The following is a 14,007-nucleotide window of genomic DNA, read 5'->3' as shown; positions in this document are numbered from 1 at the left end:
AATGTGCAATGATTATAAAATTCTTTTATCAGAATGAGAGCAACGCTTTAGCAGCACTCTGTACCTACCGGCAGATGAAAAACTTAAGGATGTTCAGAAAAGCAGGTAAAAAAATTATTCATAAGTTTCAGAAAATTGTTCCTCTGGATGCTATACAGAAAAGAGGACAATAGTTTCTGGTATTTTAATTTTCTTTGCTACAGCGCCATCGATGGGTAAAAATTTTGAGCTTTTTTTTTTATGGAATCCTTAACCGCATGGTTTATATAATGTGTATTTGAAGTTTCATCAGGATCCCTTCAGTAGAACCAGAGCTATAGGCCTCTGAGTACTATCAGTTTAATTTTAATCCTGCATATTTTTACAAGGAAAGTAACAATTGGAAACACATTACAATAAGAATTGGCACTGTTGATAATCTTCTTAGATACTATTTAGATACTCTCCTCATTCTATGCAATACACAAATTTTGGCTGTGTACATGTCATACTCAGTCATGTAATATGCAAATGTATATGTACTAAAATACATAGTAATTATTTACTCTCCTCAACAATAATAATAAGTCCTATTTTTCATAATCAACAAACACATCAACTTTAAGTGCATAGATCTTAGAACATTCTAAACATGTTGAGGCAATAAATTTTAATGCCTATGTGATAACTCTTATATCATTTTGCAACCTAGAAGTCTACAACAGTTATTGCTATAATAATTTGTGATTTAATATGGATTTGAATTAGACGTTTGTCTCTGGAATTATTCCAGCCGACGCCTTCTGACCGTTTTCCGGACTTATTATGCTTTGAGTTCCATTAGCAACTTGTTTAATAGACTCTGAACTTAATGATTCTATCACAGCTTTGTTTGAGACTTGATTTGGATCAGGAGCTGAACATTCATTCGGAGTTTGAGCATCATTTGTATCTCCACCAGCTAATTCACCAGTGGCTTTCAAATCTTCTTCGTGATTGACGGGTGATCCATTGCAAGGATTGTCCCTTGCAGCTTCAGCAGCAATTCTCTCTTCCTCTGCTTTTAAAGCAGCTTCTTTTTCTTCCTGGAGACGTTTTTGTTCCAAAGCAGCTTCTCTAACTTTTTTCTCTTCCAGTTGCCTTTGCTTCTGTTGTTCTTGGAGAACTTTTGTGTGCGCTTGTTCTTTTTCTACATTTTGACGGCAACTTTCTCTCAGCTTGTAAATAAGAGCCTTTGGAAATGATCCAGGTACTCGAAATATGCTCTGATGGCAAAAAAAAAAAAAAAAAAAAAAGTAAAAATCAGCCTCCTTAAAAGTGGGTTTTTATTTTACACAATAAGAATGCAGTAGACTCTTGCTTATTTATGAGTAAGTTACATTTAACATGACTCTAAGAAAATATATATTTAATGGTATAAGTGCTATAGTAAATAGAATTTTCAACTATATTAGAACAAAAAACATACTGTCCTACATTCCTATTTCCACAGAAGATTATGTTCCACAACACTTTTTTCACTTAATCTCATTTTTTTTGTTTTTGTTTCATGATATTTTGCTTGTAAGTTATTTTGACACGCAATATTTTAATATATTATCCTGCAGGAGCAAATTTTATTTATTTTTCAGAGTTTATTTTTTGATTAAAAAATAAATAAAATAGAATAAAAATAAAAACATTTTAACATATTAAACTATATGCCAGCGACATTTTATAACAATTTTGTAGATTATTTGTGGTTTTTCTTCATCTGAGATTGCCATGCTAACTGAAAGTTTACAGTAGATGAATGCTTATAAATAGGTAAATTTAAATAAATTCATCAAATATATGAAGAAATGTAATTTACAGGCTAAAATTTTGAGTTCCTAAGGCTTACATAGATGTTTTTGGTCAAGATTTGTTTTTAAAAATAATTTGTTCATTATGACAGATAAAATATTTAAAGTGTGAAAAAAATAAAAATTAATATTTAAAAATTATGGTAACATTTCGAATACTATATTTTCATTTGCATAGATAAGCAGTTATTAAGCATAAAAGTTAATAAATCATTTCGTTACCTTCAAGGCTGTTATCACTTAATGAATCAAGAATATCTACATTCACATTTTATTTAAAAAAAATACTTTTTTGACAAACATTCATTTATTAATTAAGTTAGTTTTTGGCAAAAACAAACAAACATGTTTGTTTGGCAAAAACAAACAAACAGCTCTGTTACCTAAAAAGTTTCTTTCATTCAAAGATGAGAAAAGTCATAAAAATATAAAAAAAGACATTTCAAAACAAAGTTTAAGTAACAAATAATTTTGTAGAAAATTCTACAAGATTTGAAAATTATTTTTATCACATTCCTCACAAAAAGTATGATTGAAAAAAATATCTAAAAATAATTTCAATTCAAATTAAGTTTATTCACAGGTATTAAATTGCATATAATGTCTTGTCTTTGCCAATAAATTTAAAACATTTCAATAAAAGTATATGAGCAGTAAATGGGATATTGATCAATAGGTTCAATTGAAAATCTAATTTTTTCAAATAAACTATGCTCACATATGAATAAAATAAAAGTTCTTTAAATTCTACTTAAGTATTAAATAATTTTTTGAAACATGTTATTCATTTAAAATGCAAATATTCAACTAATATGAAGAAAAAAAAATATTCACAATAATTGATAATAAATTTATTTTAATTATGATAGCACTGTGAATGTAATATATTTGATGTATTGAAATAATTTTAAATTTTATACTTTTAATACATTTTAATTTTTTAAATGTAATCTTATTAATACTTTATTTGTAGGCATCTTATTATTTTTCTTCTTTACTTACATCACTATTTTAATTAATTAACTTTAAATAATTAATTATAATAACAGTGCACTAACCTGCATAAAAGTATGGCATTCTGTTACTGTAGCACCAAGTGGCAGTGATTTGAAAACTTCTGTGATTTCAACAAAATTTTTAGCAGCTAAAATTTTATCTTGGTTTTTCATTACAAGAGTAACTGCAACCCTAAGTAATATTTTTGAACCTTCATAAAACAAACAATCCCATATACGAAGTACAGTCTAGGAAAAGAAAAAAAACTATTACATTATCTTTAAACATATGCTTTATGCAAAAAAAAAAAAAAAAAAAAAAAGCAATCACTCTAATAAACTATTTTTGATTGGTCAGTTACTTGTAAAATTTCATAAAAGTTATTATTAGCATTTATATCTGTACCATTAATGAAAAAAAGAGTTAATTTTCAACCACTTAATTAAAGTTTTAAAAATTCAAATTTTTGAATTTTGGAATAAATGATGAGAAGTGAGCCCAGAAAGTTTAAGAAGGTTAATATTCATAAAACCACAGAAAATAAGGAATTAACACAGAATTAAGTCACAGAAAGTCTTATAAGAACTTTGTTACAATTACGGCCTTTAACTGAAATCTGTTATTAAATAAATCAGTAGTAGCAATTAACAATAATTAATGCGCATAACTACTTATTCATATAACACTATGCATAATGAGTTAATATAGCTGTCATTCTTAAATTTTTTTTTTTCGTTTAATACATAAATAACTTCTGTCACAAAAAAGAGAACAAATTATCTAGCTATTTATTTAATATTTTTCTACACAAATGACTGAATATGGTATAAAAAAATTTCATAAGCAAAATTTTTAGATAAAATATAGCTGCATGCATAGAAATATAAATTAAGCATGCACGATACAAAACAAATATTTTTTTAAATTTGCAAAATAATCCATTTCTTGAGACTTTATAAACAGTAAATTTAGTGAGACTAATAAGCGATGAATTAGAATTACCAGGGAAATGAAAATAGATTCAACATAATAATGTTATAATTACTTCAATTGGAAGAACTTCAGCAAACAAACAGATAAACCATTTACTGACGTACATAGACCATGACACATCAGTTTGTAGCATTCTCTCATGAACTTGCGGCACTTTAGATCTGAAATTTAAAAACATACTTATATACTTAAACTAAGAAGAGCAATGGTGGTAAAATTTCTCATGATCAATTAATATAAATGAAAAAGATTTATTATTTTTTTGTTCAACTTCAGTTGAATTTTATAATACAAATTTAATTAAAAAAATATTTAAGCATGAATCATTGAACATAAAAACTAAATGATTCAAGCAAAAAATTTTCAGTATCAAAATTTCAAGAGAAAATATTTTAATATGAGCATAAAATTGATTGAAATTTTATGGAAAACAAAAACATTCGACCTAAAAAATTATTGAGTAAAAATGTTGAATGCTCACATGCATTAATCTTCCAAAAAGCAATTCAAATTAGAACAATGAAGCAAATATATTTCATAAATATATTCAATATTTAAAATAGTATTTCATACAAGAAGGTGAAGAAAATATATATTATTTACTTAATTAATTCCTCCAAGACACCAATATCAGTAAGAAGACCGGTCATCTCTTTTGTATAATAATCAGGAAGAATTCTTTCCTTCAAACTTTGAAGTAGCCAGAATGTCATATCTTCATTGTCAGTGACTAGCAGCATTATACCAGCAATAAAATTTAAACCCTGCAATAAATAGAGGCCATTTATTCATAAAGTTTCTAAAAACAATGTACCTAAATGAATATATTCAAGTAGTCCATAAATTATAGATAGGATTTGTTTATTTTCAACTTTGAGAGGGCTGATGTTTTGGCAAAGAGAGGCACAAGAAGTCTCCAGGCTCTTAGTAGCCCAGTCCCCCTTTCAAGTTTAAAAAGGATTGTTAGATCAAAAATCAATAGGGATTTCCATTACCAATTATCTCTCTCTCTCTAAGCTCAGCGGCGTGACAGCCCACAGAGGGCCAAGGCCTACTGTGCCCATTCAGTTTTCTTGACCATTGGGCTCTGGGGTGCAGGAGCAGATGTTCCGGTTAGGTGGTCAGCCGAACGCGAAACCCCCAGTGTTTAGTTCCCAAGCATGCTTGGTACTCATTTATCGACCCACTGAAGGGATGAAAGGCTGAGTCAACCTTGCCCGGCCAGAGGATAATACCAATTATCAGAAAGGGTAAAAACCAAAGTGTGGAGAGATCGTCGACAGAACACCATTCCAGACTGGCCGCGCCGCAAAGCGGTGGCTCAGTTTCGACTATATACCGGACATGACTGCCTAGCCGCGCACCTGTTTCGTTTAGGGCTGGCACTTGATCCCTATTGTTTTCTGTGCAAGAGTCAAGATGTTTTGGACGGCAGCCACATCCTGTGCTGCAGGGCCCTCCGCGGGTCATCATCTACCGAGTGATATTGGCAAGCAAGAGCGCTTCTAAGGAAATGACTTTTTACTTTCTTGTTTTGCTCATGTGTTTTTGCTTTTTAACATGTCAATTCACCTCTGCCATTTCAAATAAATAAATATTTTCAACTTTTGATTAAAGAACATCACAAACAATAATATTAAATTGTCACTAAGTATGACTTAAATTTTTTTTTTGGCAACATGCTTGTGATTCAATTTCTTGCATTTGCACGTCTACTACTGCCAATTAAAATTTTTTATGCCCCACTTTAGATGATATACCTATAAATATAGAATGATATATTAGTAAATTAGTGTTTAATATTATCACTTAAGCAACACTTCAAGTACTGACGAAGTATAACAGCTTCTTAAACAGTACAGTAAAAGATCTATAAAACACAATTCTCTATAAACCACACTAGCCCTGTGGGTGTAAATAATGGAACTTGCAGTGAAGAAATTTTTATAACTGAACAAATATATTATTTGCTAAGACGTTTAAATTTCAACCAAACCAAACCAAAACCAAACAAACCAAAATTGATTATTTTGTTTGTTATTATTTCCAATGCTGCAGAAAATTTCTATTTTCTTTCTGTAAAAAATAAACACTTATGCATATTTTGTGTTTTTAAATATTTGTAAATAAAATTATTTTAAAGCTTTTTAAGATTAATATGTTTCAGACTAATATTGGCATATTTAGTTAAATTTAATGATAAGTTAAATGATCTACATAACAAAATTACATAAAACCCAAAGTTCCAGATTTCAAGGTTTGCATTATAAAGATCTTCTACTGTAATCATTTGATTAAAACTTTTAATAGTATAGAAATTACATTGGTTTTCTAAAATTCCTCACAAAAAATTTACATTTAAAATAATTATTATTGTATATTTTTAGTAAAAATTATATTAGCTAGTATTTATTTAGTAAAAGTATTTATTTCATAAAAGCAGCCTTAACCTTCAAAAAAAATTTTTTAAACATAAATTATACTAATTTAATAAATTTCCAAGGGATCATAGACAACTTTATTTTAACAGCTAACAAACTTAAGTGGTAGATGATCATGAAATAAATGAAAAGATTATAAAAATAATGAAAGCCTAATAAAGAAGTCAAAGACAAGTCTATGATAGATAAGTGGTCTCCTATTTTGACTAAGGAAAATATAGGGGAAATATTTTAATAATACTTATACATTTTCAGGGCGCAAATTTTTCTTTAAAACTCACGACTACTTTATCTTACTTTTATGTCATTAATATAAAATGTATAGCTAAAAAAAAACAATCAATGCTATTATATTTTAGTGGAGTGGGAAGATGTAAATGTTTGTAAGCATTTCATAAAGTCAATTAGTCATATTAAGAAACATAAATGCATGTCAGCTTTATGTTAAGTCAGATTGAAATCAAAGCAATAACAAAGATTTATTTACTGTTATGATAACAGGAATGAAGAAAATAGAATTAAGAAGTAATAGAGATTACTCCCTTTGAAAATATTTTATTTTTCAGAATAGATTGGGATAAATCCCGAAGAAAGTAGTATACTATAGTTATAAAAGGGGAAAAGGAATGACGGGTGCAGACAGGGCCTGACTAGGGCAGGGGCATACGGGGCAGTTGCCTCGGGTCCCACGTAAGAGGGGGCCACCAAATCAAATCAAAAATTTAATTTACATTTCCTGCTTTAATGCACTTTATTTAAACAAAATATCAGTACAGTGTAAAATCTGTCACTTTTATGTCAGCTTCTTCATTAGTTTATCATATGAACATAATCTATATTTCAAGAATCCATCGCTTTCTAGGGTAGAATTCAGCTAAATTTTCGCAATTGCAATGGACAAATTTCGCCAATCAAAAGCCTATACTTTTACATATAGCAAAATGCTATATGTCTAAAAAAAAATACAGGCTTTTGATCGGCTTAATTGAGCCATCGTAATTGCGAGGTTTTAGCTGAATTCCGCCCTAATGTCAGAAAGGATATGAATTTTTTTGCAGCTAGGTGACAAAGTTAACGATCAGAAAACTGCACGGCATGATGGACACAGAATTGTCAAAGAAAATCAATAAAATGGACAGAACTACATTTTGTCTGCTATCGCAAGGGGAGGGGACTATTTGCTTTTCAATTGACATTATTGTCAGGTACATGATAAATTTAAACAATGCTCCTGCAATTTAAATTGAATGCTCAAAAAATGTTTGAGAATTATAGGATAGAAAACAATCAGAATTTACCCTTATTCTGTTTATGGCCAAAAATAACTTAAGTTTAGATGAAAACTGAAATTACAATCCTGCATTGCTTTAATAAAGCTATACCATTTCACATTTTTAAAGATGACTAAAATGGCCATTTTAATCACACGTGAATACAAAATTCTTAAAAATATTGTATTTTGGGAAAAAAGGAATTTTTGAAGAAAAAAAAAATCACAATATATTTTATAAATGAAAATGCAATTAAGAGAAAAATTCCAAACATTTTTATAAACAGTGACTAATAATGACTAACTTGGCATATTTTCATAACTTTTCAGCAATCAATTGTATACCAATTTTAGCTTAAAAAAATATTAATTAAAATATGTTGCAATGTAAATATTAAAAAAAAAAAAATATTTTATCAACAATAATTATTTTATAATATATTTTATAATAAATATTTTATCAACAAAGTTGAAGAGGATTCTCAACTTTATCTTTAATTCTTTATATTGTATTTCATTTTCTAAAACATAACCCTTTTCCGCAAAAAAGATAAAGAGTAAAACATAAAGAAGTTAGAAAGTAAATGATAACAAAAGAAATAATTCAGCATATTAAATACGGTAATTAAATTTGAAATGAGTTAATAAATCTTCTTAATTAGACAAAATCATATCAAATTACAATAAATGATTAAATACAAAAACATTAACATACTTGGCAATAACCAATTAAGGGGTTGTGATGAGCAAATGCTAATAGCACATTTTTTAAAGATTCTCGTTTAGAATCTGGAGATGCTCCTTTGAAGTAAATGTTATCAGGAAATGTACGAGGTATATCTAAAAGAAAGAAAAAATATATATTAAGAAAGAAATTTAAAATAACAATGCAGTAATGAATCAAATTAAAGAAAAGTGCCAAATAAAATTAAGAAATAAAAACTAATATAAATAAACTTACGAATCATATAATAAATTTAAAAATATTAAATATTTCATCAATTTATATTGTTTAGTTAGAATAGGATAATAGAAAAAAAATTGAATTTACAGAATTGTTAGCTCAAAATATGTTACATCAAAATTTGTAAACATTTTTAATAAAATAAACATACAGAGGTATTTTTTGTGTAGAATTGTAATTTAAAAACAATGTATAGGTTAGTTGCTAAAATTGGATGCTAATTTTAAAATATTTCTGGTAGAAAATATAAATGATAGGGGTCACCTGTGTAAAAGGTTATGACTATACTTGAACCTTAAATTTTATTTTATATTTTATAATTGTCGTTGAACAGCCGATTCAATTTTGGGTTTACGACTACCAATGTTTAACTCTGTAGCCTTGTAATTTTGAACCCAAGCCAGAAAACAAGGGAACTCCTGGATCAAATTTTGCCTTTGCGGAGGACTTTTTGATGAAACTTACACATATTTGAGTCACATGGAGAGGAAAACCACGAAAACCACCCACGGATAGTCTGCGGGAAAGGGTACTCTAACCCGTGATCCATCTCATTTTTGAAGATATTTAATGTTAACTCTGTGGTCGGTGCGAGCTGGGTGCTGAATTAGTATCGACCAGTCATAACTGACTGAAGTGCCCAATTATAACCATCCTATGTATCAAGGTTTTGATGCCTCCTAAATCAATTCAGAAATATTTTAAACCCCTAATCTTTAGTTCTAGGGTTTTATACACATTGCCATTGAGATGGTCATTATCAGAATTTTCTTAGATCATTCGTGACTTAACAAAAGTGATATTTTGATGCAATGGCTTTAGAGCATTAAAAAAGAGATGTAGGAACACAACAGGGTATAACATAAGAGACGGCACTTATTGACTAGTGGACAGATTTTAATGAAATTTGATGTGTACATACATTGATACAATACAAAACAAATAATTATTCAACAATTGTAATACACATGCATGATCGTGCATGTCTGAAGGTATGAAACAGCGTTATCAGAATAAACAATAAATAAATGGGTAAATAGGGAGTCAAGTCTCTCCTTACAATTATACAGGCCTTGCAACATGATTTCAGACTTCAAATAAGGTAGTTTATCATTTCCTGTGGCAATTTCATCAGGGGTCTGTCCAGGCCAAATTTACTACCGTTTAGCGGTACCCTCATAAATTCAACTTTAGTTTGTATCCCTTAAAAAACAATAAATCCATATTTTTCTGTTGATTTTTTTACATAATTTTTTATTTTCACAAAATAGATACCTCTCAGAAAAACCTAGACAGACCCCTCTTCATACCTCCCAACTCCAACGAGTGTTACACAGGATCATGCGTGTGTATTACAATTGTTGAATGGTTATTTTTTGTATTATATCAATGTATGGACACATCAAATTCCATTAAAATCCATTCAGTAGTTCCAGAAAAAATCGACCAAGTCTGCAAATTCTCTTAATTTCTTACAGCAGTGTATTACAAAATTTTTAGGTCAAACCATAAAACATATAAGGAATTGATTTATCAAAATTTTTAAATAAAATAATTAATAATTATAATAAAGCAACAAATACCAAGATCAATGGTTTCTATGATTTCCTGCTTCATTGGGCTTCTGAGAATAGTTGTATAGAGATCAGGTTTCTCCTCCTTCATCTCCTTAGCACCACTAATATATGACCACACCTGTTAATAGTTTTAAAATAAATTGGTAAATATTCGTCAATTCCATCCTTAATAAGCATTTCATTGTATTACTATACACTGAATTAATTTTTCAAGCATAACTTTATATTGATTACATTTGTAGAAGAGAAAATTGCGGAGAATTAAGTAAACTTTGTAAGATCATCTTTTCAGACATCTATATGAACAGTTCAGATCAGAAGCTTCATAAATATCTTTTCGTGTTTAAAGGTAACTATTCCTTTTGAGAACTGTTTTACATATATATCAACCAAGATTTATACTTTTTTTAAAAATAAATTTTTGTAAATATATTTCGAAAGTTAGTCTTAAAATGTTTGAATTTTCATCACACTTTTTTTAAGCTATCATTTATGAATTTTAAACTTTTTGTTAAACTTGTTTATTGTAAACTTATTTTATTTTGAAATGCTATTATAAAAAGAAAGAGTTGAATACGCCACAATTTGTATATACGCAATTTTTTATATCTCTAGCTTTGAAAATTTATAGAAATGCACTACTAAATAAAACTAGTGATGTATATAAGATTTATGACAAATATTTAATAATATAATCCACTGCTAACACACTTTGTAAATTCTGCAACTGACTCAATTTTAGTTAAATCACAAAATTCTTTATGTAATACAGGTAATTAAAATAATAATTAGTTTCAAAAATCCTATTTAAAAATTAAGTGAATACACAAAGAAAAGTTAGGTTAGTTGTAACAAGAATTAGTAAGCACATTTTAGATAAACTTGAGTAATTTTTAATTGTCAAAGAAAAATAATAATAAATAATAATAATTCAGAAAGTACAAAATATTACTCTAATGTATTTGTTTTCTAAACAATATTTTTTAAAGAAATATTTTAATCCTGACAAAAAATTTCAATTTAATTTGCCAAGAAATTTAATTTTGGAGTGTTTAATAGCTTATAGGTTCAATAATATAAATTAAAATGCAAAGACAATGCATATTCTTTTTATTGCTGAAGATTGAAGGAATAGACATAAAAAAATAAATTAGATTAAAAAAATAAAATATGCAAATAGAAAAAAATTAAATATTAAAAAATAATATAGGAAATTTAGGGGTGTAGAAAATTCTCAGAGCCTAGTATTTCCACAGAATATCAGAATATAGTTTTTTAGGTTTGAAATTTTCTTCAAAATTATAGCTCTTTTTTTTTTTTTTATAGTTGCAATAACAATTTAAAAATATTTTTTTGACAGTAAAGTTTCTACATTGTTAAAATTTCTTAATGATTTCTTTTTTAAAAAAAAGAAGAAAAATTTAATTTTACACAATTCTCGAATAAAAAAGTAACTACTAAATAACAATAAATGAATTGAAAATAAAAGAAAACAAAATATAATGAGATGGTAATAATTTATTAAACTAAATTTAAGAACCAACTCATAAACTTAAAGAATTCAAACTAATGAATAATCAAATTGACATATTAAGTAATTTGTGTTATACAACAGAAAATATTATTATTCTTTTTAGACAGTAAGCTGATATGCAATACGGAATTAAAAAATAGGTTAAAATAATCTTTAAAAATTAATTTATTAAATTTTTTAACAGGAAAATTTCTTATCAAAATTTTATTTTAAGCAGATCAAAAAATTTTCCTGGGCTGCCTCAATTTCCCCTGAATTTCATTAACATGATTGGACATATTCTGCATCGGTGATTATGCACTATTTAAAACTTACCACTCCTCTCTGGTTGCTAGGTATACCTTTCCTAACATATCTTTTCACTGAAAAAAAGAAAAAAAATTTCATATAGCTTTAAAACTTTTTTTATGCTAAATAATTAAAAAAAAGCACTCAATATTGAAAAGTAAAAAATAATGAATATAAACTTCATAAAATAATTTTGGTCCTAAATGATCTTTATACAATGAATGAAAATAATGTATTTTTTAATGTTTCTTCAGTCTGTAAAAATTTTCTGTGCCTCTAGAATGAAAGAATAATAATTCCCACAACAAAAGGTAATTTAACGTTTTTTTGAAGAATGTTAAAAATGAGTTATAACATTTCAATATCTTTTAAATTAAAAGTTGTATAAAAATCAACACTTGTGTACTTATTGAGGGAATTAAGTGAAATAGAATTAAATTTTCTGGGATTATTATTGCAAATCATGTTAATACATTTGTAGTAATAATTTACCGCTTTGTTTTTAACTCTCTTTACCTTTATTTCAGGAATATTATTGCAACTCATGACATATTTACAAGTTGTCCAGCATATCATAATTTATCATTACAATACAAAAACAAATCAATTTCTCTAGAACTAATAATAAAAAGAAATCATCAAAAACCAGTAAGAAAGTATTTCCTGATATACCTTTATTACTTTTATATAAACCCTCTTTGGAATTCAAAAGCTTATCCCATTTCTTGGCCCTACGACCAAGAACTGAAAGGTATTTTGACATAAATTCATCATACTGGTCATAGTTAAAGTCTTTTGGCCATTCAAATCCATATGAATCAACACTATAAAACAAAAATAAGCATTTTAAATTAAAAATTATAATAAAAAAGCAATTTTATGTTTTTATAATGCAACATGATGTAAACAATGCACATAAATAATTTAATTCCTTACTGTTAACATAAAATATTAAGATTGTGTGATTAAGATTTCATTCCACACTTTTGTCATACTTTCTTTTTATCAAGAGTTTGTTTGACATGCAATAAAAATCATGAAACTAAATATCCTAAAACATAAAAAAAAACTAATTTTTAATTTAAAAGAATGATTTTTCAAAGGTGATTTGAACAAAACAACTTAATTTCTATATTTTTTCCTTATTATTAAACCTAAATATTTGTCATCTTTGAAAATTTTGAAATGTATGCTGCAAAGTATAATAAACTTTAGCATTAATTTTTAGCAATTGTATTGACATATATAATGAACTTGAATATCTCTTTAAACCTAAGTAGCATTATACTACCTTTTTAAGATACAAAAGAAGTAGGATTCCATTGAAGAAAAATATTGAATTTACTAATTTTTACAAGCTTTTTTATACTATGGTATCACCATCACATAAGTCTCTCTGATGTTTAATGACTCATTGTTTTATGACTCATTAAACTTGAGTCAGATTTCTCAGACGGTAAATCAAGCGGTTCACATCAAATTTGTTGATATACTATCATTAAGAAGCACAATAAAATGTGAAGTTTTTCCGAAAAATTATTCTTTTGAAATAAATTAATCAGCAGAGGCACAATTTATCAATAAATAATTTCTACATTTAAATAGGAGCAAATAAAATCAATAAACAAGCAATTGAATTTTTTATTAAATGAATTTTTAAATTTTTTTTATTTTTAAATGAAATATACCAAGTTTTTCCATTTTCATGCATTGAACATAATTCTAACAAATATAATAATTTAATCTTAACAACTGGGTATATGTATAAACACATATCCTTCTCCTTTGGGGGTTAATTTAGAAGCTTTTAATTCGTTACATAGAAATACATTAATTATGAAAATAAAAAGGATAGATATAGGAGCAATTGTAGTGGGTGTTAGTGCAGAAAGTAAATATAGTTATTTGAGCAGACGATTAAGGGTCGAAAAGAGAATAAGATTGTTACTTCGAACTAGTAAAGAAAGATCTTACTTAGACCGTGGAGGTTGACTCATTCTAATGAATGAAACGAGATCTCTTTTTAAAGCAGATTAAAACATGGAATATATTATTAATTTTTAATGTTGATAACATCAAATGAAATCAATCCATATTGATGTTTTGTCATTTAAAGTTGCC

General features: G+C 27.3%; 1 protein-coding gene across 2 annotated transcripts; it reads right to left on the bottom strand.

Moving 5' to 3' along the window:
• Positions 1–204: 204 nt before the first annotated feature.
• Positions 205–14,007, bottom strand: LOC107455817 (growth hormone-regulated TBC protein 1). Of its 2 annotated transcripts, none has more exons than XM_087150143.1 (9): positions 13,861–14,007; positions 12,559–12,710; positions 11,914–11,960; positions 10,071–10,182; positions 8,239–8,363; positions 4,416–4,576; positions 3,865–3,973; positions 2,882–3,067; positions 205–1,244 (listed from the first exon to the last, which is right to left on the bottom strand). In XM_087150143.1, the coding sequence occupies exons 1-9, from the start codon at positions 13,881–13,883 to the stop codon at positions 744–746; spliced, it is 1,416 nt and encodes a 471-aa protein (XP_087006269.1). In that variant the 5' UTR covers positions 13,884–14,007; the 3' UTR covers positions 205–743. The 2 variants fall into 2 exon arrangements, with proteins under 2 accessions (XP_087006269.1, XP_087006268.1); XM_087150142.1 differs by lacking the exon at positions 13,861–14,007 and adding an exon at positions 13,178–13,290.

Source organism: Parasteatoda tepidariorum, chromosome 8, assembly GCF_982258835.1.
Source record: "Parasteatoda tepidariorum strain Cologne lab strain chromosome 8, Ptep-v5.0, whole genome shotgun sequence".
NCBI classification, from domain to species: Eukaryota; Metazoa; Arthropoda; class Arachnida; order Araneae; family Theridiidae; genus Parasteatoda; species Parasteatoda tepidariorum.
This window is presented reverse-complemented; position numbering and strand designations above follow the sequence as displayed.

Coding starts and splice junctions, on each gene's coding strand:
- LOC107455817 (XM_087150142.1), bottom strand. CDS start 13,209: ATGGAATCCTACTTCTTTTGTATCTTAAAAAG. Junction 4,577..8,238: donor CCTTAATTGGTTATTGCCAA/GTATGTTAATGT, acceptor TATTTATTGCAG/GGTTTAAATTTTATTGCTGG. Junction 3,068..3,864: donor CTGAAGTTCTTCCAATTGAA/GTAATTATAACA, acceptor TTCTTTTCCTAG/ACTGTACTTCGTATATGGGA.